This window comes from Bos grunniens, chromosome 16 (assembly GCF_055505025.1).
Source record: "Bos grunniens cultivar Pamir isolate PY7600 chromosome 16, Bosgru_T2T1.0, whole genome shotgun sequence".
Classification (NCBI taxonomy): domain Eukaryota; kingdom Metazoa; phylum Chordata; class Mammalia; order Artiodactyla; family Bovidae; genus Bos; species Bos grunniens.
The window spans coordinates 47,728,457-47,750,955 of NC_141180.1; the positions used below are offsets into that span (position 1 = coordinate 47,728,457).

The 22,499-nt window shown below is 36.2% G+C and overlaps 1 protein-coding gene and 1 long non-coding RNA gene across 11 annotated transcripts in view; both read right to left on the bottom strand.

Moving 5' to 3' along the window:
* AKT3 (AKT serine/threonine kinase 3) overlaps nt 1-22,499 on the bottom strand; it is a 281,741-nt gene that overhangs the window by 249,121 nt on the left and 10,121 nt on the right. For 9 of the 10 annotated variants that reach the window (XR_015143515.1, XM_086344906.1, XM_086344914.1 and 6 more), the window contains exon 2: nt 21,709-21,869. Coding sequence is in view for 5 of the 10 variants with exons in the window: in XM_086344906.1 (XP_086201032.1) it covers nt 21,709-21,754 (46 nt within the window). In the remaining 5 variants the exon portion in view is untranslated. Of the gene's footprint in view, nt 1-21,673; nt 21,870-22,499 lie in introns of all 10 variants that reach the window. The other variant, XM_086344907.1, reaches the window with a different exon arrangement.
* Nucleotides 484-4,157, bottom strand: LOC147356765 (uncharacterized). Its single transcript, XR_015143516.1, has 2 exons — nt 3,926-4,157; nt 484-1,174 (listed from the first exon to the last, which is right to left on the bottom strand). It is a non-coding gene; the product is annotated as an uncharacterized LOC147356765 (long non-coding RNA).

The following is a 22,499-nucleotide window of genomic DNA, read 5'->3' on the forward strand; positions in this document are numbered from 1 at the left end:
CTTAAGACATTTCATATACCTGCACGCCTTGTACACATGTCAAAGTTCAAAGTGACAGTTTCCTGAACACAAAAATCTATTGACTATTCCAGTGATTCAGCATATATGCTTTCTTGCTGTAAATAGTCTTCTGTTTCTACATGCATATGTGTCTTATCTTTTCAATTTATCTGGTGAGTATTTGAGGACTACATTTTTAATGCTAAATACATTATACTATCTGGTGTGATTCCTAATACTGTAGCTGGTATTCAAAAAGTATCACACAACTGTTCAATAAGCCTCACTGTTAGGAATTCTGAAACTATCCTAAGAGATCTGTCATTAACTTATTGTTTTAAGTTAAAGCTTTTCAAAATTATTCATTATGGAATATAAACATACATGGAACTCAGACAATAAATGCATTCAAATCCACAGTCCAAATAATATATTTATTTTTAACAAGAAAAAACAGTGGATTCTTTCAGTGGTGACAAGGCATTTCTTTTTTTTTTTTTTTTGCAGGAAACTGCAAACATGGATCAATTATATATGGCCATTACAAAGGAATTTTCCTACAATTCACAAGGTTAAAATTGATTCAGGCAGTGGCATCAATCAATGGAAGTTTAAAACCAAAGCGAAAGGTTGTTAGGAATTATGACCACACAGGTTTGTAAACGGAAAAAATATATTTATGGTGAACAGTTCCAGAAGTCACTTTTTTGATCAAGTATATGTCATCTATATAGTATTTTCACCAAAAAAGGATCAACCTGGATCTAATAATAAACAAAAATTTAGCAAATCCAGAATGCGGAACATTCTACAGAGGCAACTGGAAGCATAAAATCCTCAAAGAAAATCAGATTCAATGTCATAGAAAGCAATACAATGTCACATTTTTATTATTCCAGAATAAAATGGGCTAGTTCAATCAGTTCAGTTCAGTCACTCAGTTGTGTCCAACTCTTTGCGATCCCATGAATCGCAGCACACCAGGCCTCCCTGTCCATCACCAACTCCCGGAGTTCATTCAGACTCACGTCCATCGAGTCAGTGATGCCAGAGATCCAACCAGTCCATTCTGAAGGAGATCAGCCCTGGGATTTCTTTGGAAGGAATGATGCTAAAGCTGAAACTCCAGTACTTTGGCCACCTCATGTGAAGAGCTGACTCATTGGAAAATGGGCTAGAAACATAAACAAATATACTGTATAGATTCTAGATTTTTAAAAAATCATAAAAGTTTTTTTGGACTGCCATATTAGATGTGATTATTCAATGTATTAATTTTCTTGGTTGGATTAATGGTAACCATAAAAACCTTATTCTTGGAGATGTGGACTAAAAGAATTTAGGAATGGACCAAAATCTGCATCTTGCTTTCAAATGATTCAACAACAACAAAAAAACCCCAAAGTAACATTGTAACTATGAGTATTCATGAAAATATTAAATCAGCTTAATTGTGGCAATCATTTCACAATGTATGCCCGCATGCTAAGTCACTTCAGTCGTGTCTGACTCTTTCAGACCCACTGGACTGCAGCCCACCAGGCTCCTCTGTCCATGGGATTCTCCAGGCAAGAATACTGGAGTGGGATGCCATGCCCTCCTCCAGGGGATCTTCCCCGCCCAGGGACTGGACCTCATCTCTTATGTCTCCTGCACTGGCAAGGCAGGTTCTTCACCACGAGAGCCACACAGAAAGCCCACAATGCATACATACACCAAAACACTGTACTGTACATGTCAAATATATACAAGTTTTAGCAAGTGTGCCTCAAAGCTGGGGGGGGGGGGTATATATAAAGAAAATATGGTGAAACACTAAAGATTTATGTGCTTATTAGCTCTATATTAAAACTTTTAGCTTTTGTACATAATTAAAATTTTCAAAATCTTCAAGTGAAGAGTGAAAGTAATTTCCTCTTCTTTTCAGTCATTTTAAAGTAAATTGATAAGAGCTGAGTTTAGAGCCCAACTCTATCTTACATTTATTTATCTTAAATACTTTTACACCAAATAATATTGATCTCTGAGACCTCTAAGAATATACACTATATAATCAACCTTGCTTACTAAGAAACAAGGTCAAACTGTAAAACTACACACAAAATAAGTAGAGTTCTTCCCCATTTTACACATAAAATTCAAGTTCTTAGCAATAATTAGAATTCCTTTCTCCAGTATTTAACAGAACACACATTAATGAATATTCTTGACTTTACATCTTTTTCCAATGACAAGCAGTCAGTCCATGGTTCTAATAGATCAAAACCTTTGAAATCAAAGGTCTTATTCTCCCTCTGTGTTCCTGTTTTCCCCCACTCCCATTTCCTGAAATGTTGGTGGGGTTCTCTTCTCAGCCTTCCGATTTCAACCTGTCACTGCATTAGTTATCTATCACTGCATAATCGATTACCACAAAACTTAAAGCTTTAAAATAACAATAAACCCTTCACATCTTTCAGTTTCTGTGGGTCAAGAATTCAAGACCAAAGGCACAAAAGGCACAGGGAAACTACTGAAGCACTGGTGCTCAAACAGATAAAGTAGGAGGTGAAGGGGAGTCACTGGCCCACAGCAGTTCTGAAATCCAAGGCAATACAGTCAATTTCTGATCAGAATCCAAGGCCTGTTTCTGTCCTCCAGGCTCTTGGTCCTGCTTTCCAAATGGCAGCCGTGTAGTTTTCTCAACATGCTTCCTACATGCAGAGGTTCAGAGACTCACACCCTGCTTTTCATGTGTACTGTCTCTGTCCCAAGTCCAGTCCAAGCTGACAGTGCTGATTTACTCTCATTAGAAGAAAAAGAGGTGAAAGGGAAGAAGAGAGGAGAGAAGAAACTTTGTGGGCCTCCTGACAATCTTTTTATGGTTTACTCCATTGTGAGACCAAGGCCATACCCATAAATCTCTCCAAGAAAAGCCCTTCCTTCTGTTCCTCTCTAAATGTTCTTAGAAACCCTGTTGTTTGACTCAAGAGGTCTTTGAGGCAACACCTTGGATCTTTCTGAGGTTTTAAAGGATTTTAAAGTCACATCCTCAGCTTCATTTGTAGAACACATTTTCCTGAGAGTGTTTTGGATTTGCTGTTTTCCAGAATGCAATGGCACCCCACTCCAGTACTCTTGCCTGGAGAATCCCATGGGCGGAGGAGCCTGGTAGGCTGCAGTCCATGGGGTCGCTAAAAGTCAGACACAACTGAGCGACTTCACTTTAACGTTTCACTTTCATGCACTGGAGAAGGAAATGGCAACCCACTCCAGTGTTCTTGCCTAGAGAATCCCAGGGATGGGGGAGCCTGGTGGGCTGCCGTCTATGGGGTTGCACAGAGTCAGACATGACTGAAGTGACTTAGCAGTAGCAGAATGTTCCTCATTTTAGCAACACTGGTCAAATGAAGAGGCTAGGAATTTTCAGACTCACACATGCTTTTAGTTTAACAGTACTTTCTTTGATTGGTCTCTCTCCTTTTACATTTTATATACAAGCAGCAAGAAGAAACCAAGAGTATCCCTAATGTTCTGCTTACAAAGTCTCCTTAGCTAGATCACCTAGTTTACTGTATATATTCTTCTACTTCCTATTTTACTGCAGGTGACAGAGTTCCTAAACTTCTGCCACTAGAGAACAAGAATCTCCTTCCTCAATTTGCTGATGACAATTTTCTCATTTTTCTCTAAGCTCTCACCCACAGTCTTCTCCAAGGCCATCAAGGCCATCAAACTTCTACTAACAGTCTAATCAGGCTTTTCAGGCTTTCACTAATGCCTCAAAATCTTTCTAGTTTGTGTCCACCACTGAGTTCAATGACAGACCTCCATTTAAAGTTGTTGTTATGGCAAAATAAAACCACTCTGATACCAAAATCTGTACAATTTTTATGTAACAAATTACCCCAAATGCCAGCTTTTCCAGTACAGTAAACTTCAGTACCGTGTCAATGGGGCAGGATGGGCTTAGCTCAGTTCTGGACCAGGATCACTCCTGAGATTGCAGGCAACACGTTGACCACAGCTGTAGTTATCAAAAGGCTCTACTTGACTCTGGAAGACTTCACTGTCCAATATGGTGGCCAGTGGTCACACGTGGCGAGTGAGCACTTGAACTGTGGCCAGAATTAACTGAGAGGGTCTCAAAGTGCAAAATACACAGCACATGCTGAAGACTTCAGATTGAAAAAAATATATAAAATACACTGTTAATAACTTTTCATATTGACACACATTGAAATGTCACATTGTACATGTAGGCTAAATAAAATGTATTACTAAAATTTTTTTTAAAAGGTTTTACTTGAGTTTACTTAAGTTATGCACAGGTTGAACTGCTTTCTGAACTAGCATATCAACAGCTTATCTTACTCATTTGAAATCACAAAATTTAAGAAATTTATAATTTCACTACAATTTTATGGGTAATCAGTTGAAACCATATTTACAACATGTAAAAACTCAGCAGTAATTATCAAAAGCTAAAAGTTGTCTCAATCAAAAGGGGCTATCCCATCATCTTCCACCAGGCCCCTAAACCAAAGATTCAGTGTCTGACCATCAATAACATAACCCGGTGGACACCACCCCTGTGTTTTTCTAACACTTCCTCTAACCCAAATACCACACCTATGCCTTACGGTGGAAATATTTAGGTTCCATAAAATTAAAGATAAAAGACAAAGAAAAGTGAGAAGGTTAAAACAAAGGATATATTAAAAGAAAACTAGAAAAGAAATACATATAGGCAAAGTAAAAACAAAGGCAGAACTGAAACCCACACTATCAAAAGAACAGAAATCTAAATCAGTAAAACAGGAAAAGGTAAAACATAAAGAACGAAACTAAGGGATAAATAGGGAGGGCAGAAAGCAAACACGCAATGAAAATTAAGGTACCACGCTATCTATTGTAGATTAAGAGGCCACAAATTCTTTACCACTCTTTCCATCAAGAGATAGAGTCTCTTTCTCTCCCTCTTGAATCCAAGCTGGCCTTCTGCCTTGTTTGACCAAAAAAATGGATTATAAGAAATGCTGTGCCAGCTCTGGTTCTAGCCTTTAGGAGGGCTGGCAGTATTCATTCTCAGAAGCCAGTCACATGCTCTGAGGTGCAAGCTGTCCTGCTGAAAAAAAGGCAACAGGAAGGAAAACTGAGGCACTCCCACTCAACCTTCAGCACCAAGGAACCAAACACTGGAGCAAGACCTTCTGGGATTTTCCAGCTCTGCCTGGTTACACTCTAAATCCAGCCAGATGAGTGACCCCAATTGAGATCACCAGAAGAACCACTGAGTCAAACCACAGAATCATGACAAATAATATAAATCATTATTTTAAGCCACCAAGTGTTGGGTAATCTATTACAGCAGCAGATAAAAATCAATGTCGTTATACTGATCTAAAACAACACAGCACTGTCAAAATCCACAGCTATGAGTCTAGTCTGAAGTGTATGATTCTTGTATCTCAAGTCCTTGCTAGAAAGCATTATCTTAAACTATTTGAAAACCCAGACTGTTTCAAAAGCCTGGTTGAAAATAATAGCTTTTCTATTTCTAAAATTATCCTCTACTACTTACTTACTTACTTGCAAAAATATTCTAAATTCTATCATAGGACTAAGTCAGGCATAGAAGATTGGGTGACAAATTTTAACACTACATCTTCCAATTTTACTGTCATCTACTTTTAAAATGTTTTAAGAAAAGTTCACCTTTGCAACTTCTCTGAGTTCTTCCTTCGAGGACTGACTATGCACTAGGCACTCAAATGGCAATGATAAACAAGGAAACTATGAAGCAGAACTGACAGCAGGTACAAATTTTATCACGCCCTCCCTTTTCCAGGAAGTCAGTCTTGCCTAGTCTGTGCTCCCAAAGCACTTTGTGCAAATCTCTATTTGTTAATAACAATGGTAACGGCAGCTAACATTTCGGAAGCACTTACTATGTCTCTGGCGTAGTTCAAAGCCTTTGACATGACTTAACTCACTTAATCCTCACAACTCTCATGAGGCAGGTAAGAACTACATGATTCCATGTTACAGATGAGGAAACTGACTCATCTTAAAGAGCCTCTTTCCCCCACTAAATTCTAAACTCCATGAAGGCAGGTGACCTGTATCTTCACATTCTTCCCAATCTCCAAAAAATATTTCTCTAATTTGATTAAAGATATTAGTTATCCAAATACTAGAAATAAATATGCTTATTTATTTTACAAGAAGAATTTGTCACGCCTCAAAAGCATAGAGTGGTAACAGCTTTTTAGACTAACAAAAAATTGCTTGAGGATAAATAAGTATCTCTGGGTAACTGCTAAGAAAAATTAACCAAAAAAAAAAAAAGTTTATCAATTCATTGATAAACAAAACTATAAAGATCTAAACTTTTACAAATGAGTCTAATTTGATAGTAATGTATTTTTATTCAGCACCATTTTAATGCTGAAAGCCATAAATACAACACTGAAAGCTATATAAACTTGCATTTTAAAAAATTTTTAAAGAAGTCAGTCACAAGAGGAGTAAGAAAATAAGGAGTAATAGTCATTAAAATATATGGATGAAAAAATCCAAGTAAATATAAGCCCTAACATTTTGAAGGATGTAATCTGGTCTTTTCGGCTGATCCAGAAGATAGAGTTGGAATCGGGCTTCCCAGGTGGCTCAGTGGTAAAGAATTCACCTGCAATGCAGGAGACTCGGGCTCGATCCCTGGGTCAGGAAAATCCCTTGGAGAAGGAAATGGCAACTCACTCGTCATTTTTGCCTGGAAAATCCCACAGACAGAGGAACCTGGCGGGCTACGGTCCATGGGGTCTCAGAAGTGTTGGACACAACTGAGCAACTAAACAACAACAGAGCTGGAATCCTCAGCTATAAAACCTGTGACTACCAATTTCATTGCATACTCTGACTTAAAAACAAAAATGAAAACCTTTATATAATTCATTTGATACACTAAAAACTCACAATCCTCAGAAAACTGGCTGCAAACTAAAATTTGGATTCTACAAGGAAAGTCAAATCAAACTGAGGTTCATTAAAAAAAAAAATTGAGGATCATTTTAGAAACATACTTCCTAATTCACTATCACCTCAGAATAACAAACTATCTTTTTTAAGAAGGGAGCACAAGCCTAGAAGTTCTACAAACAGACAAAATAGCTATCTTTTAGAATAATCCCCAGAGGGATAAATTTTAGAGAATGCTATGTGCCAAACTTTAAATCTGACCTATACAAAGGCTGGAAATTGTCTCTGGAAATCTAAGAACTGCAGTACCGACATTATAACTACACGCACACACATACACACACACACACACATACACACACACATAAAACATTTTGTGGCACACACTGTTGGTTCTTTAAAGCAGTATCTTTTCCCAATCGCAAAGCAGTATCTTTTCCCAATCGCCTTAACCCTGGCCGCCTCCCACTAGAGACTGAAAGATATTTTGAAACCTTGAAGCAACAAGTGTAGGAATGAAAAGCCAGTAAGCTAAAGGTGCACAAGCAGAGAGAGCTGGAATCTTTGGTGATTTTATCCTTATCTGATAAACAACCAGTCCCTGCTGACCTTTATCCCGTCTTATAGGAAAAAATAAACACGTCTTTGTTTTTTACTCTTGGCTACCTATTCTGTTATTTTTAGCAGAACACTTGTCTTACTAATACATTTAAAACAGAGAGAGAATGAAAGTGAAAACTGAAAGTGAAAGTCACATGTCCGACTCTTTGCGACTCCATGGACTATACTGTCCATGGAATTCTCCAGGCCAGAATACTGCAGTGGGGAGCCTTTCCCTTCTCCAGGGCATCTTCCCAAATGGTTCTCTAACTTCTTTTAATTAAAAAAGTTATGAAGTGAAGTGAAGTGAAGTCACTCAGTCGTGTCCGACTCTTGGCAACCCCATGGACTGTGGCCTACCAGGCTCCTCCGTCCATGGGATTTTCCAGGCAAGAATACTAGAGTGGGTTGCCATTTCCTTCTCCAGGGGATTTTCCCGACCCAGGGATTGAACCCGGGTCTCCTGCATTGCAGGCAGACGCTTTACTGTCTGAGCCATCATATGTCATACTGATGCCAGATATGACAAATTAAATGCAGACAGTCCTATATATTTTCCCTTAATATTTTTCTGATTATAATAATAAACTCACTTTAGAAATTTTATAAAATATAGAAAAATATGACAGGAAAAAAAAAAAAACACTACCCAGGGATAACCACTTTTAATACTGTGGTATGTATTTCCTTCCAATCAATTTTTATACCTATATCAATATATAAAACTATGCTTTTTATCTTCATAAACTAGGATCATGTGGGATACAGTTTACTATTATTATTAGTACCTGCAGAATGTAATAATAATTCAGTAACATATGAAAGAACTTAAGACTTAAAAAACAGTAGTGTCTCTTCTACCACTCATACAGACACCTCACACCCTCACCATTCTACTTGACAAATACAGCCACTTTTAATACTTCTGGCATTATGGCTCTCTTTCTTGATTTCAACTGACTTCCCACTATGAAGGTGAAAAACTGTTCCCCTTCACATTCTTTCCCAACTTTTACTTTCTTTTTTCATTTTCATTTATCAACTGTTACTATCACAACATTAAAAAATAATTATGCCTCTCTTGACACATAAACTTTAGATAGAATGTTTTAGTTTGCAAATGTGGACAAAAAGGAAATTAGTGTTCTTAAATGACAAACATTTTTTGTCAACCACAAGATTAAAATGCACCTATCATTTGGCCTTACCCAGTCCTGAGTGCAGAAGGAAAAAAATGTTTATACTTGTTGCTGTAGCACTAATTCATTTAGAAAAAGTGAAAAGATAGCAGTATCATAACAGAGAATTAATACAGAAAAACAAATTTTTAAAAATTGTTACAAATAAACAGAAACTTTAAAATGATAAGAGATAAAGACTGAGGAAGAGAGCAGCACAACATTCAGCTGAGACAACAGAAAAGGAATACCAAGTAACTCCTCTTTCACATTTCTATAATGTCCAAAGGTGCTGAGAAGATAGTTATCACTCAGTTCCAGTAGCATCAGTAATCTTTGAGAAATACAGAGCATCAGAAAGGTATTAAAAACAAAACAAAACCTTGTACAGGCAAAGATCCTTATTTTATAGAAGAAAACAATGGGTGAGGCTAAATATTAAATATCAGTAAAACCGATGTCAAATTTAGCCATGTCATATAACGGAGTACTAAGTAATAATAGCAGCTATTCTATAATAGTAATAATATATAATAATAATAGCAGCTATATATAACACCAATAATAGCAGCTATTGCTTATTAACTACTTAGAATATCCCATGTACTGTGATAAAAACTCATCAAACATTATGATGTTTTACATGGTCTTCCCTGGTGGCTCAGATGGTAAAGAATCTGTCTGCAATGCAGGAGACCTGGGTTCAATCCCTGGGTTGGGAAGATCCCCTGGAGGAGGATATGGCAACACACTCCAGTACTCTTGCCTGGAGAATCCCATGGACAGAGGAGCCTGGCAGGCTACAATCCATGGGGTTGCAAAGAGTCAGACACAAGGACATGACAGAGAGACTAAGCACAGCACACAACCACATAAAGGGTTCCTCTGGTAGCTCAGCAGTAAGGAATCTACCTGCAATGCAGCAGACGCAGGTTCAGTTCCTGGGTCGGGAAGATTCCCTGGAGAAGGAAACAGCAACCCACTCCAGTATTCTTCCCCACAAAATCCTATAGACAGAGGAGCCTGGTGGACTATACAGTCCATTGGGTCACAAAAGATTTGGACGTGATTTAGTGACAAAACAACCATCACCATAGGAGAGAAATTATTGTCATCTCCATCTTACAGATGGTAAGTTTAAGGCATACTGAGTATTTTGCCCACAGCCACTAGCAAAAGGCAAGGCGAAGACCTGAAGTTCCGCTCTCTTAACCTCTGGACTAAATGACAGTATATGAGTACTTAACAATGAGACAAACAGACGAGTGAGAAGAACAGGTTCACTAAAAGCAAGTTCTGTCAGAGCAGTCATTCTCTTCTGACTACATGCTGCAACAGCATAAACAAATCTCTAAGACATGTAGTTAAGTGACTATGACACCATTTATGTAAAATGAGACGAAACAATAAGGTTCAAATGTTTATACAGAATAAAGCACAGAAGTCTCATTTTTTCATTATCCCTATTCCTGTGCCCTGCTCAATTCCTTGAATCCAAATCTTCTGACAAGAGACAAGTATTACTTATAGTTTGGCATGTATCTTTCTGGTTCTTAAATATTTGAGGAAAAATCTGACTTTATATTGGCACAACACACTTGATAGCAATATTTCTGAGAAGGAAAATAATAGTGCAACTCTATCTGTTGCTTTAGCCTTCTTACAAAAAGAACTCATATATTACTTCCATAACACAAATTTTTAAAATCATAATGATGCTCAAAGAAAACAGGCAAAAGTTTCCAAGTATGACCTGAATGGCATCCTTAAAGAAAAGCTTGATACAGTATTAATAGAATACATAGCAGTTAAAAACCTTTACATGACAAAACTAAAGTTAAAAGGCATAAACGAATCAGGAAAAGATCTGCAGCAGCAACAAAAAGATCAACAAAATAATAGTATTCAGAATATATAAAATGTTCTTACAAACAAAAAATATACACCATTTATGAACTGGACTAAACATGTAAGTTTCATATATAAAAACTGACTAAGGATAAGAACAAGCAATTTATTGGGGGGGCAGGGTGGCTAAAAGAAATAACAACAAAGTTAAACCTCAGTAACAAAGAGATGTAAAATAAGACAGCAATAACATGACAACTAAAAAAGAGGAATGTTGGTGGAAGAGGGATAAACAGGGAACTGGGATTGACATATACACACTAGTATATAGAAAATAAATAACCAATAAAAATTTTAAAAATCAAAATAATACCCAGTGATGGCCATGGCATGAGACAACACAAACATTTACAAACTAGCAATGGGAAAATAAATATCTCTTCTGGACACCACATTTTTGTTGTCTTGTTTTTAACTGGAGTATAGTTGTTTACACTGCTGTGTCAGTTTCTGCTGTACATAAAGTGAATCAGCCATACGTATACATAGCTCCTCTCTTTGGTGGATCGTCTTTCCATTTAGGTTACCACAGAGCACTGAGTAAGAGTGCCCTGCGCTACATAGCAGGGTCCCATTACTTATCTACTTTATATATAGTAGTGTGTGTGTGTGTGTGTGTGTATATATACGTGTAAAGATTTATATATATTGTGTATATATATATATATATACACGTCAATCTCCCAATTCATCTCACCCTCTGCTTCCTCCTTGGTATCCGTACATTTGTTCTCTACATCTGTGTCTCTATTTCTGTTTTGCAAATAAGATCATCTATAACACCACATTTTAAGACAAACAGATATCTCCATCAGAGGACACCAAAGATCACGCATGAGAGAGCTAGAAACCATGTCATACAATAAACAAACTAAAGAAAAGACAACTTTTTGCTTAGAAAGAAGATTTTAGGGAAGACAGTACAGTGATCTTGAAATATCTGAAGGCCTTATTTGTTGCTTTAAGTTCTTTTGCCAACACCATGGACAGTAGCCCGCCAAGCTCTTTTGTCCATGGGATTTCCCAGGCAAGAATACCGGAGTGGGTTGCCATTTCCTTCTCCAATCTGAAGGCTTATCATAGGAAAAACAGAACTTTTTTTTTTTTTTTTTTTTTTACTGCTCAGGAAGGCAAAATAAAGACTACTAGTGCTCAGAGCTATTAAATAATGAAACAGCTATGCCTTATACAATGAGATTTTAGTTTCAATAAATGATCCATCAGAAACATATGAGAAAAGATTCTCCTCATAGGCTTGAAAAGTTTCATGAAGGTGGAAGCACTTCTCAGTTCTATGAGTAAAGCAAAAATTTTCCCTAAATATGAACAAATCTTTCAGAACTATGATCACTACTACATTTTTCACTATAGTGTCCCACTCACCTGGTTAAGATAACTTATATACTCACCTATTCTGGGACTATGAGGGATCTTCCCAGCCACCTCTGCCAGGAATAACCATTCAGTCAGTTCTAATCTCTACTCCATTAGTCCCTATACTGGAGAAGGCATTGGCGACCCACTCCAGTACTCTTGCCTGGAAAATCCCATGGACGGAGGAGCCTGGTAGGCTGCAGTCCACGAGGTCGCTAAGAGTCGGACACGACTGAGCGACTTCACTTTCACTTTTCACCTTCATGCATTGGAGAAGGAAATGGCAACCCACTCCAGTGTTCTTGCCTGGAGAATCCCAGGGATGGGGGAGCCTGGTGGGCTGCCGTCTATGGGGTCACACAGAGTCGGACACGACTGAAGCGACTCAGCAGCAGCAGCAGCAGCAGACTCCATACACAAAAGCACGATAGAGTGATAAATGTACTACCTGATCTGGAATCCCAAAATCCTATTCTAGGAGTGTGTGTCTGTGTGTGGGGGGGACGTGTTTGTGTAGGGTGCGTGTGGCGGGGGGCAGAGCTCCTCTGTCCATGGAATTTTCCAGGCAAAACACTGGAGCAGGTTCCATTTCCTACTCCAGGGGACCTACCTGACCCAGGGATCGAATCATCACCTCTTGTGTCTCCTGCACTGGCAGGCAGACTCTTTACCACTGCGCCACCTGGGAAGCCCATCCTCGGTACAGGCCACTTCCGTAAGTCTGACTATCCATTCTGTTTGCCTTGCCCTGCTTCAGCTATCCCAAACTGAGTTCTAAGCCCTGATATCTGTGACATACTGATATTTGAACATCTCCAATTGTTTTTTCCTCTTCCGTATTCATTTGTCAAGGAAAGATTAAGAGCTATGTTCAAGGTACTGGTAGACCCTATAGGGGGAAGAAATACAGTTGTACTGGACAAGGTTCCTGCCCTCAGTTTATAATGGAGAAGGTAAAATAATGTATCTATGTCGTAACTAGTCAATAAAAAGCCTAAAGCAAGACAAGGCACGAATGTGTTAGAGACAACAGAAATGATTCGATTCTCGCTCTGTAAGACTGTGATCTGGGAAAACATCAAGATGATGTTAAAATTAAAATGAAGGATTTCACTGACAAAGACAGAAGGGAAGAAAAGGCCAAGCAGAAAAACTGGCATAAGTAAAAACATATCTTTAAGAAAATACAGTAGCCGGTGCTTGGCCATCACATCAGTGCCAGGTTCCCCAAGGCAGCTAACACAGCAAGTTCAACGGGGACAGCGTCCCTGTGCTCCCCACAGGGACATGAGGTTTCCAACAGATGGAAGCTACTCCCTTTTCCATTCTTAGAAATTTTTAAAGGCTCCTGTTCAACAGTTCTTACCTACTCCTTCACCGAGTACTAATAATAGCTTTTTAAAAAGAACTCCAGTATATTCCTAAGTGACAGGAAAGGAACAAAATATGAAGTATCATAAAATTGGCAATACAGTAATTCCACTACTGGTCCTGCTCTGCCTCAACTCCAAAACTGACCTGTTTTCTAAACTATAAGATAAACAGGTATAAGACTAGACAACTTCCAAAGACTCCTCTAGTTTAAAACTCCATAAATTTACTGGAGAAAAGGTTTACCTATGTTTCCAGGTGACTGGAGGTCAGATGGTTTAAACCATTAGTTTCCTCGGTTATACAGACAGATGAAGTTTCTACTCCTCTTAATTTGTTACGAGTAATTAAATTAACAAATAACAAAACTTAGTGACTTACAAAGCTTAAACTTTACATCTATACATTAAAACATATGTCTAGCAGAGTTCCACTTTCATTGACTGTAGGGTGACTTGTATTAAGCTAACTTTCCCATACTTAAAGTTATAAATCCTGTACAAAATACTAAAATAAAAACTATCTGAAGGCAGTAGAAAGCACCAAAAGTAAGCAGAAACTGGGGAAAGTCACCCCTGAAAGAAGAGAACTGACTGCACCGGATGAGATTTACATTTTTATATGACTTGTTGCTTGAGGGGCTCCTCCATCTCTTGAGATTAGCGTGGATGAAACTTCGACAAAAAATCATAGTCATGTTGCTTAAAGGAGTCAGACTGGCGCTCAGAGCTGCCAAAAACTTTTCATGACTAGAAAAGGAGAATACCCCACAAGACAGGAAGACACAGAGGAGGAGCCCCAAAACCTACATGTAAACTCTGCCCAAATTCTAGCTAACCCCTGAATAATCCATGGATTTAAAAAAAAAAAAAAAAGCCAAAAAACAGAAAGCAAAAAAGTCGAGGAAAAAAGCAGAGATTTTAACTGCTTTTCACAACAAAGAAAATGAAGTAAAGAAACAATAAAATTGAGGTTAAGTATCAATTAAAACAAAAAGCAGTAGTCTTCAGTAGGAAATAAGAGATCAAGAGTCTGTACAACACATCAGCACAATGAACTATATACCAGACATATGAAGTAACAAGAAAATACAATCACAGGCGAAGAAAAAGAGCTGTCAACAGAAATCAACTTCAGGAAAATCCTAAAGTCAGGTTAGCAGACAATAAATCAATTTACAGGAAATGGACAAATTCCTTAAAATATACAATTTACTCAAACTACACAAGATGAAACAAAATCTGAATACTCCTGTATCTATTAAATAAATTGAATAAATATATTATTTTAAAAAGCTCCAACCCAGATGGCTTCACTGACTGCAGTTCAGCAAACATATAAGGAAGAAATGGAACTCATCCTTTGCAAATTCCTTCAAAAATCAAGGAGGGGATTCTCAACCTATTTTATAAGTCTAGCATAACTATTATGCAAAACTTCAAATAAAAATTATAGATCAATATTTTGATAAATGTATAAAAGGATCCTTAACAAAATATTAGTGAATCAAAACTGTTAATATATTAAAGATAGTACATCATGACCAAATGGGTTTATTCCAGCAATCAAAGTATTATGCCGTATTAACATAATAAAACAGTAATTAGAAAAGTTAAATGGTCATTTCAACAGGTGCCGGAAAATCTCTTGAAAAAACTGAATACCCACTCATGTTCAAAGTTCTCAGCAAACTAGGAATAGAAGGGAACTTTCTCAACTCAATAAAGGGCAGCAGTGAAATCCTACAGCTAATATGAAAACTTTAAGAAGTAAGGCAAAAATGTCCACTCTCACCAATTACACTCAACACTGTACTAAAGGTCCTAACCAGTGAAATAAGACCAGAAAAATTAATTAAAGGCATAAAGACTGGAAAGGAAGAAACAGAACTGTGGCTCTTTGCAGATGACTTGACCAACAAAACAAAACCTTTAAAGTCAACTAACATTAAAAAGTGAATTTAATGAGACTAGAATACAAAGTCAATATACAAACTCAACTGTTGATTGGGAAGGTGGGTAACAGCAATTTTACACTCTAGAATGTGTATGAAAGCTATTTGATGGTTCTCTCCATTTGGTTTCTCTCCACTTGGTTGACTTGGTTAACACTTTCAAAACAAATACATTGAAACAATAGGAAGAACAAATTTCACATCACTGTAGATACATTAAATCTCCAAGTTTAATGCAATTAGAAAATAAATATAACTTTTCCATGTTTCTGCTCCTTTTATAATGTCAATAGTCAAAGTGAGCTTCTCTAATCTATCATGTGGTTTATGCAGTCACTACCACAGCTCTTTACTCTCTATGGAAAATGCTTGCTACTGACTAGTAAACAGGAAATCATGCTGTCATTTTCTCGTCTCTTAATCACTTCATAATTTATTTCAAAAGTCACTTTGTGAATAAGATATGGACAAAATGTACGTAAGTATATACAAATTAAAAGAGAAGGAAAGGCCCTTGGACTTAGAAAAGCACCCCCAAAAAGGTACACTTTGTTTTCTCTGTAGTAACTTACAATTGCCTAGATCACAGCACACATTAAACCATAACCTATCTTACAATCTTTGCTACAGAGGTGTACTTTGCACAGTGGAGATTAAGTTGTTTTGTAAAAAAAACTCATAAACATATAAAGTTTTAGCTAAGAATCACCAAATACTAACATTCTAGTTCATCTAAGCAAACCATTTCATACAATGTAAGACAAATATCATTCAAAGGACCCAGTTTATGGACAATGGATGTCCCTGAATGGAAACTATAACCACAAGGCAACTTAGGGAAAAAGTTCTTTGAAAACACAAGCTGGTTACACACACAGAACATAACATGAAGTTCAATTTGTTAGATACTAATACAACACAAAGTGTAAGGAATTAACACATCATGCAGCATTTTCATCAATCAAAATGCTTTAATGATAAAACGACCTCTTAGATTTGTACCAATTTCAAAACAGTAAGATGATGAGTTGACTAGAAACACAAATTTTAACTTGCTATCAAAGGAAATGGCTCTCCACATTAATAGACTACTTAGGTTTTTAAGAACAGTACTATTAACCAAACAAAATTTTATGAACTACAATAAACCCTTATGCAACATTATTAAAATATACATATTTCTAGAATTTAAACCTTTTAAGCAGGTTAAAATTTCCCATTTTACTAATATAGTAAGTTTCTTCAGAGCAAATATTAATACTAGCTGTAATGGAAACTAAGAAAGCAAAACTTTTGACACCTAGTTTAAAGATTTTAAGTTACCCAGAGTATACCCACAAGCTGATCTTTGAATAAAGTAATTTAAGAAGTGTCTGATATATATGCAAATGCTTCTTATTCTGATGTGCAGCCAAACTGCTAGGTACTCTCACAGGACCACTAAGAAGGAAAATGCAGGCAATACTCCAGTTTGCAACTGATGCTTCTTTCATTGTAATTTCTAACACCAACAATACTGAATTAATGTGTTATCTCAATACTCATGATTTTGGATAAGTAGAGGAAAAAAGTTTTCACTACTGATATATCACTAATAGCCACAGTCAGAAAAGCATTTATCCTACATAACATCAATAATTATCTTTAAGCCTTTCTTTCCCTATTCTAAGACATTAGCTCAAGAGCAATATTAGCTTATTAGCGTATTCACATTCAAAAGTACAAATACAATGAGATTATACCTGGACAGGAGCTAATAACTGATTCATAAATACAAATTTGAGAAAAAGGACTGACAAAGTAAGAACTATATTACAACTTTTTCTATATTTATTTATTTATAGTTTGAGTCTGAAACCACTCCCCTAAATAATCTTGCAATGCTTACAATCACACTGTAAGGTAAAGAAGGCAGATATTATATTTATTTTCAAATGAGTACACCAAAGTTCAGGTGATAATAATCTACCCAGGGTAATAAGCAAGCAGCAAATCATAACAATCCTTTAGAATAAATTCTTTGAACCAAAATATAGCCAAACAACAACAGACTATATGACATCTGCCTGACTAAAAACATTAAGATAACACTGAAAATGTCTAAATGAATAAATTAAGGGTGGAAGAAAAGTATGCCTAATTTGGTTTTTTTCTAATGTTTCAACTAAACCTTTTAAGAGCACAGTTAAACACCAACATTACTAATCTCCACTGTGTAAAAAGAGAGGGCACTATCTGTAATTCTGGTCTTTCATTCAGAAGTATACACAGACAAATAAGGATGACCAGACACCTGAAGAAACAACTACCACCATCAAAAAGAACCAGAATAAACAAATTGGAAGAGTTATTTGATGAGGAGAAAAAATTTAAAACCTTAGTGTCCTAAGATTAAAAATTGCATTTTTTATATATATATATATATACACATATAAAAATAAGAGCAAGTGACCATGAATGAGATGAAATCCCCAGAAATATAAAGTAGTAGCTGACTTGGACTATAAAGCAAGCTGAGCACTGAAGAATTGATGCTTTTGAACTGTGGTGTTGGAGAAGACTCTTGAGAGTCCCCTGGACTGCAAGGAGATCCAACCAGTCCATCCTAAAGGAAATCAATCCTGAATATTCATCAGAAGGACTGATGCTGAAGCTGAAACTCCAATAACTTTGACCACCTGATGCGAAGAACTGACTCATTTGAAAAGACCCTGATGCTGGGAAAGATTGAAGGTGGGAGAAGGGGATGACAGAGGATGAGATGGCTGGATGGCATCACCAACTCAATGGACATGTTTGAGCAAACTCCGCGAGTTGGTGATGGACAGGAAGGCCTGATGTGCTGCAGTCCATGGGGTCGCAAAGAGTTGGAGGACTGAACTTGAACTTGAGCTGAGATAAGTAATTCAATAAAGGTTATGAAACAGTCAAGGAAATCTCTCAGAACAAATAGACAAAAAAGCCAAAGAGATGTAAAACAAAAGAAAAACTTTAAAACGGACTTTGGTATATAGAAGCTCTAGGGAAAACAATGTGGAAAGAACACAGAGAACATAGAAGGGAAAAATAATGAAAGAAATACAAAAGATTTCTCAGAACTAAAGACACAGCTCACATTTTCAAAGGGTCTAACAAATGCTTTACAGAAAAAATTTAAAAGGACTATAACTCATCCTCTTCAAATTTTATAATGCCAAGGATAAAAAGGCATCAACACAAAAAGCTTCCAAAATACAAATCAGGTTACCTACAAAAATACTATTCTATAGTAGCATCAAATCTCTTATCAGTAAAACATTACTAAAAGGTAATGAACCGCAACCTTCAAAATGCTGAAGAAAAATTATTTTAAACCTGGTTTTACACCCAGCCAAGGCATGTACAGGTGCAAAAGTGAAAAGGATTTTTCAAACATGGTGTTGACAAGCACCCACACACATTCTTTCTGAAAAAGTGACTTCAGAAAATACTCCAGAAAACTGAAAATAAATCCAAAACAAAAAGAGGAAAGACATGAGAGCTAAGCAAGCAAAGAACTTATCCAAGAATGCAATTAAATAATGTGACACTAGCTAAGCATCATTCTCATAAAAGTCAGTTTATCTCAGAACTTCCACAAACAGTATGATTAAAAAGCTAGATAACCAAGTGATTTGATGAAGAAAGCTCTTCTACCAACAGGGGGAAAATGCAGTCATTGGAAAATCCAGAAAAAAGTGATATGCCATACTAGAAGCCAAACTAAAGTATAGGATGATACTGAATATCAATAGAGTACAAAAACCCACCTCTTCTCTAAGAATCCCATCCTACTACTTTGTTTAGCAGTGAGTAATAAATACATAATCATAGTACAGATTACTGCTTTTTAGAAGCAGCAACTATTATAAGCCTTAAAATTATAAAGTCAATATTACAGTTGACATAAAACGGGAAGGGAATGTGGAATTCAAAGGAAAAGATTGGGAGGGGTATCACTTTTTCTCAGCTTATAAAGTGGCAAGCTTGAGTCCAATGTCTAAAAACTTTCCAGAATTAGTAGTACAAAAGCTAGAAGTTTAACCACAAACACCAAAAAATAAATAAGCGGAGGAAGGGAGAAAATAGGTATTAAAAGTTAAAATTTTTTATTTTTCTCAATGAAGGTACACTAGATTACTTAAGATTCATCAAAAGTAAGGTTTAGCATATTATATATAAAACTGGGGTAATAATCAGCAGAATTAAAAATAAAAAAGTTCTCTCTAAAGCAAGAAACTAGTTGGAAGAGGCAGAGTTACTTTTCATTCTATACCTTGTGTACCTCAAATTCTTATGTTTATATGACCATTATTTCCCAAAATAAACACACACACACACACACACTCATTACAATCGTATTCACTAAACAATACAGGAAAAACACTGAGAATTCACTTTCATTTTTTCTTTATTCTGTACGCCATGCACAACATACCAAACCTAATTTTAGTATTTCAGACAAGACACAATTAAATAAGACTCAAGAACCACTCCTAATACCTTGATAAAATACAGTGATAGTAATACCTTAAGAATTGTCAGAACACATCCACATCCACTATCTCATTTAACCCTCACAACTATCTTGTGAGAGCAGATATTTGAGATTACTAAAACTCCAAAAGGTTTAACTAATTTGCCATCCCCCCCCACAAAAAAAAAGTAGGAAAAAATATATAAATGTAACAGACAAGTTAAAAAAATTTTTTTAAATTTTCATATAGCACTGAAATATGAAAATGCTTTCCAAATTTATACTATGAGAATAACATGGGAAAAATTAAACTTTAACAATACAAATAACCACTTTGGGAAACAGTTTGTAAAAAGTTAAACATATACTTACCATATGACTCTGCAATCTCATTCTTAATACTCAAGAAAAATGAAAACACATCACACATAGACATGTACTCAAATGATCACAGCAGCTTTATTCATAACAGCCAAAGACTAGAAACAACCCACCAACCGGGAAACAGAAAAACTGTGGTATGTCTAGATGGTGATATACTACTCAACAACAAAAAGGAATAAACTAATGATATACACAGCAACACAGATGAATCTTTAAAGTATTAGACTATGTAAAAGTAACCAGACCCAAAGGACTACACATTGTATGATTCTACTTATATGAAATTCTAGAAAAGCAGAATTACAGTAACAGCAAATCAGTGGTTGCCAGGGTTCAAGGACGAGGACTGACTGCATAGGGGAATGAGGGAACTTTCTGGGATAATACAAATGTTCTGCATCATGGTTGTAACATTTGTTACACTAGTGTATAAATTTAGCAAAATTTATCACTTAAAACAGGTGAAGTTTAATTGTACATAAATTACAACTCAGTAAGGCTTATTTTTTAAAAACTCATTAATATGTAATCATATTTAACTACTGACAACATCTTTTGAGCCTTAAATAGTAACTACAAAGCTTCAAAGAATATTTAAAATTACAAAATTATTAAGAGGAAACTTTTAACTAGAAAACAGATATACAAGAAGTTAAAGCTCTGAAAACGGAGCCATCTTCATCCTACTGAATTTGGCCATGTGGATAAACAGTAGTTGCCTGGCAACTAGTCTAAACTCTAGTCTAGATTTCAAAATAAGCACATTAACCTCATTAGTAGGTGATCTCATGGAGGATAAACTAAGCTTTACATTCAAGAGGCTTTTTTTAGTATTAAAAAGCAATAATAATGCATTTGAATTATTTACCTAAAATAGGAGTGAATAAAAAATAATACAAGTGGGTCATGAAAAATTAAAATACAAAATTAAACATACATGCGTGGGCACACATACACATTCCCTTTCCTCACCAGGTCTTTTACTTTAGGACTTTACTTATCTAACTATAGGATTACTGAATCCAGAGTTTGTGAGAGAATCCTGCCTCTTTACTACTTTAATCCTATTCCCTGCCACCACCCAAAAATGGCTTAATATAACTGGGTATTTTTATTTACATGTCTTTAATACAAGTTAGACATTTTTCTAGACATCTAAAGACATCTCTCTGGATTGTAGAATCTGTGGACAACACAGAAAAACACAACACAAACTTTCTGTAACATACATGCACACAACATACCAGATAAGCCAAACCTTCATAACTTGATTATAAATGATCAAAATCAAGTATTACAAAGAATTCCGAAATAACAAGCAAACTCCTAACACAAGTTAAATATCGTTTCTATGTTAGTGGACATAGTATGCCACCGTTTACTTTGTTTCCAACATTAGAAAAAAAAGATAGTGACTTCCAGGACACAACTAAGTGTTAGCACACTTACCAACCATATTGTTTTCAGTTCCGTTGAACACTTACCCCTCTTCTGAACCCAACCTTCTTTCACAATGGTAACATCGCTCATGATGGCTCCCCGCTGAGCCCCCAACTTGGAGAAATGGTACTTTGTGATACCAGCTTTGGGGTTTGGATTCTCTGCTGCTGCTGCTGCCCTTCCCACTCTCTAGTGATGACTCAGCCTGGAAGGAAGTATTGAAGAAAGAATTTCTTTTTTTTCCATTCTTGCAACTCACATAGCAATAACAAACAACTAATTCTTTGTAAATGTCTTCAACTGACCTGACCTCACATAAAAGTCTAGCTCTTCAAACTGCGGAACCTATTTATTAAGTAGTTTTACAATGAATGCACTTCTCTGGTCTTGTGACAGATTTCAAATGATAGTGAAACTTTTAACCTAAGAGGTTTCAACAAAAAAAAATGTCTTAACCACTGTCATATCTACTCAGAGTACAGAAAATTGACTTGATGATGGGTGTTTGAGGTGAAAGGGGAAGAAAATGAAAGTGAGACAAGCTAAAAGTAAATCTTCACGTACGTTTAGTTTCAAAATCTCAGTAAATTTTGAAATAGTTATGGCAAAGCAATTGTGAAAGTTTTTAATTGCTAGATTTTATGTAAAAAACAATGTGCTAAGAAACCAACATTTATGTATGCTTACTCTGCCTTGTTCCAAGAAATATCTTAGGTAGATTAGAAGAAATAAAATATTATAAATATTGTAAAATCAATTATTTTTTAAAGTAGGTGAATTGAAACATAGGGAAGATGAAAGTGGGAAAAGGTATGGAGTATTAAAGACATGTCGA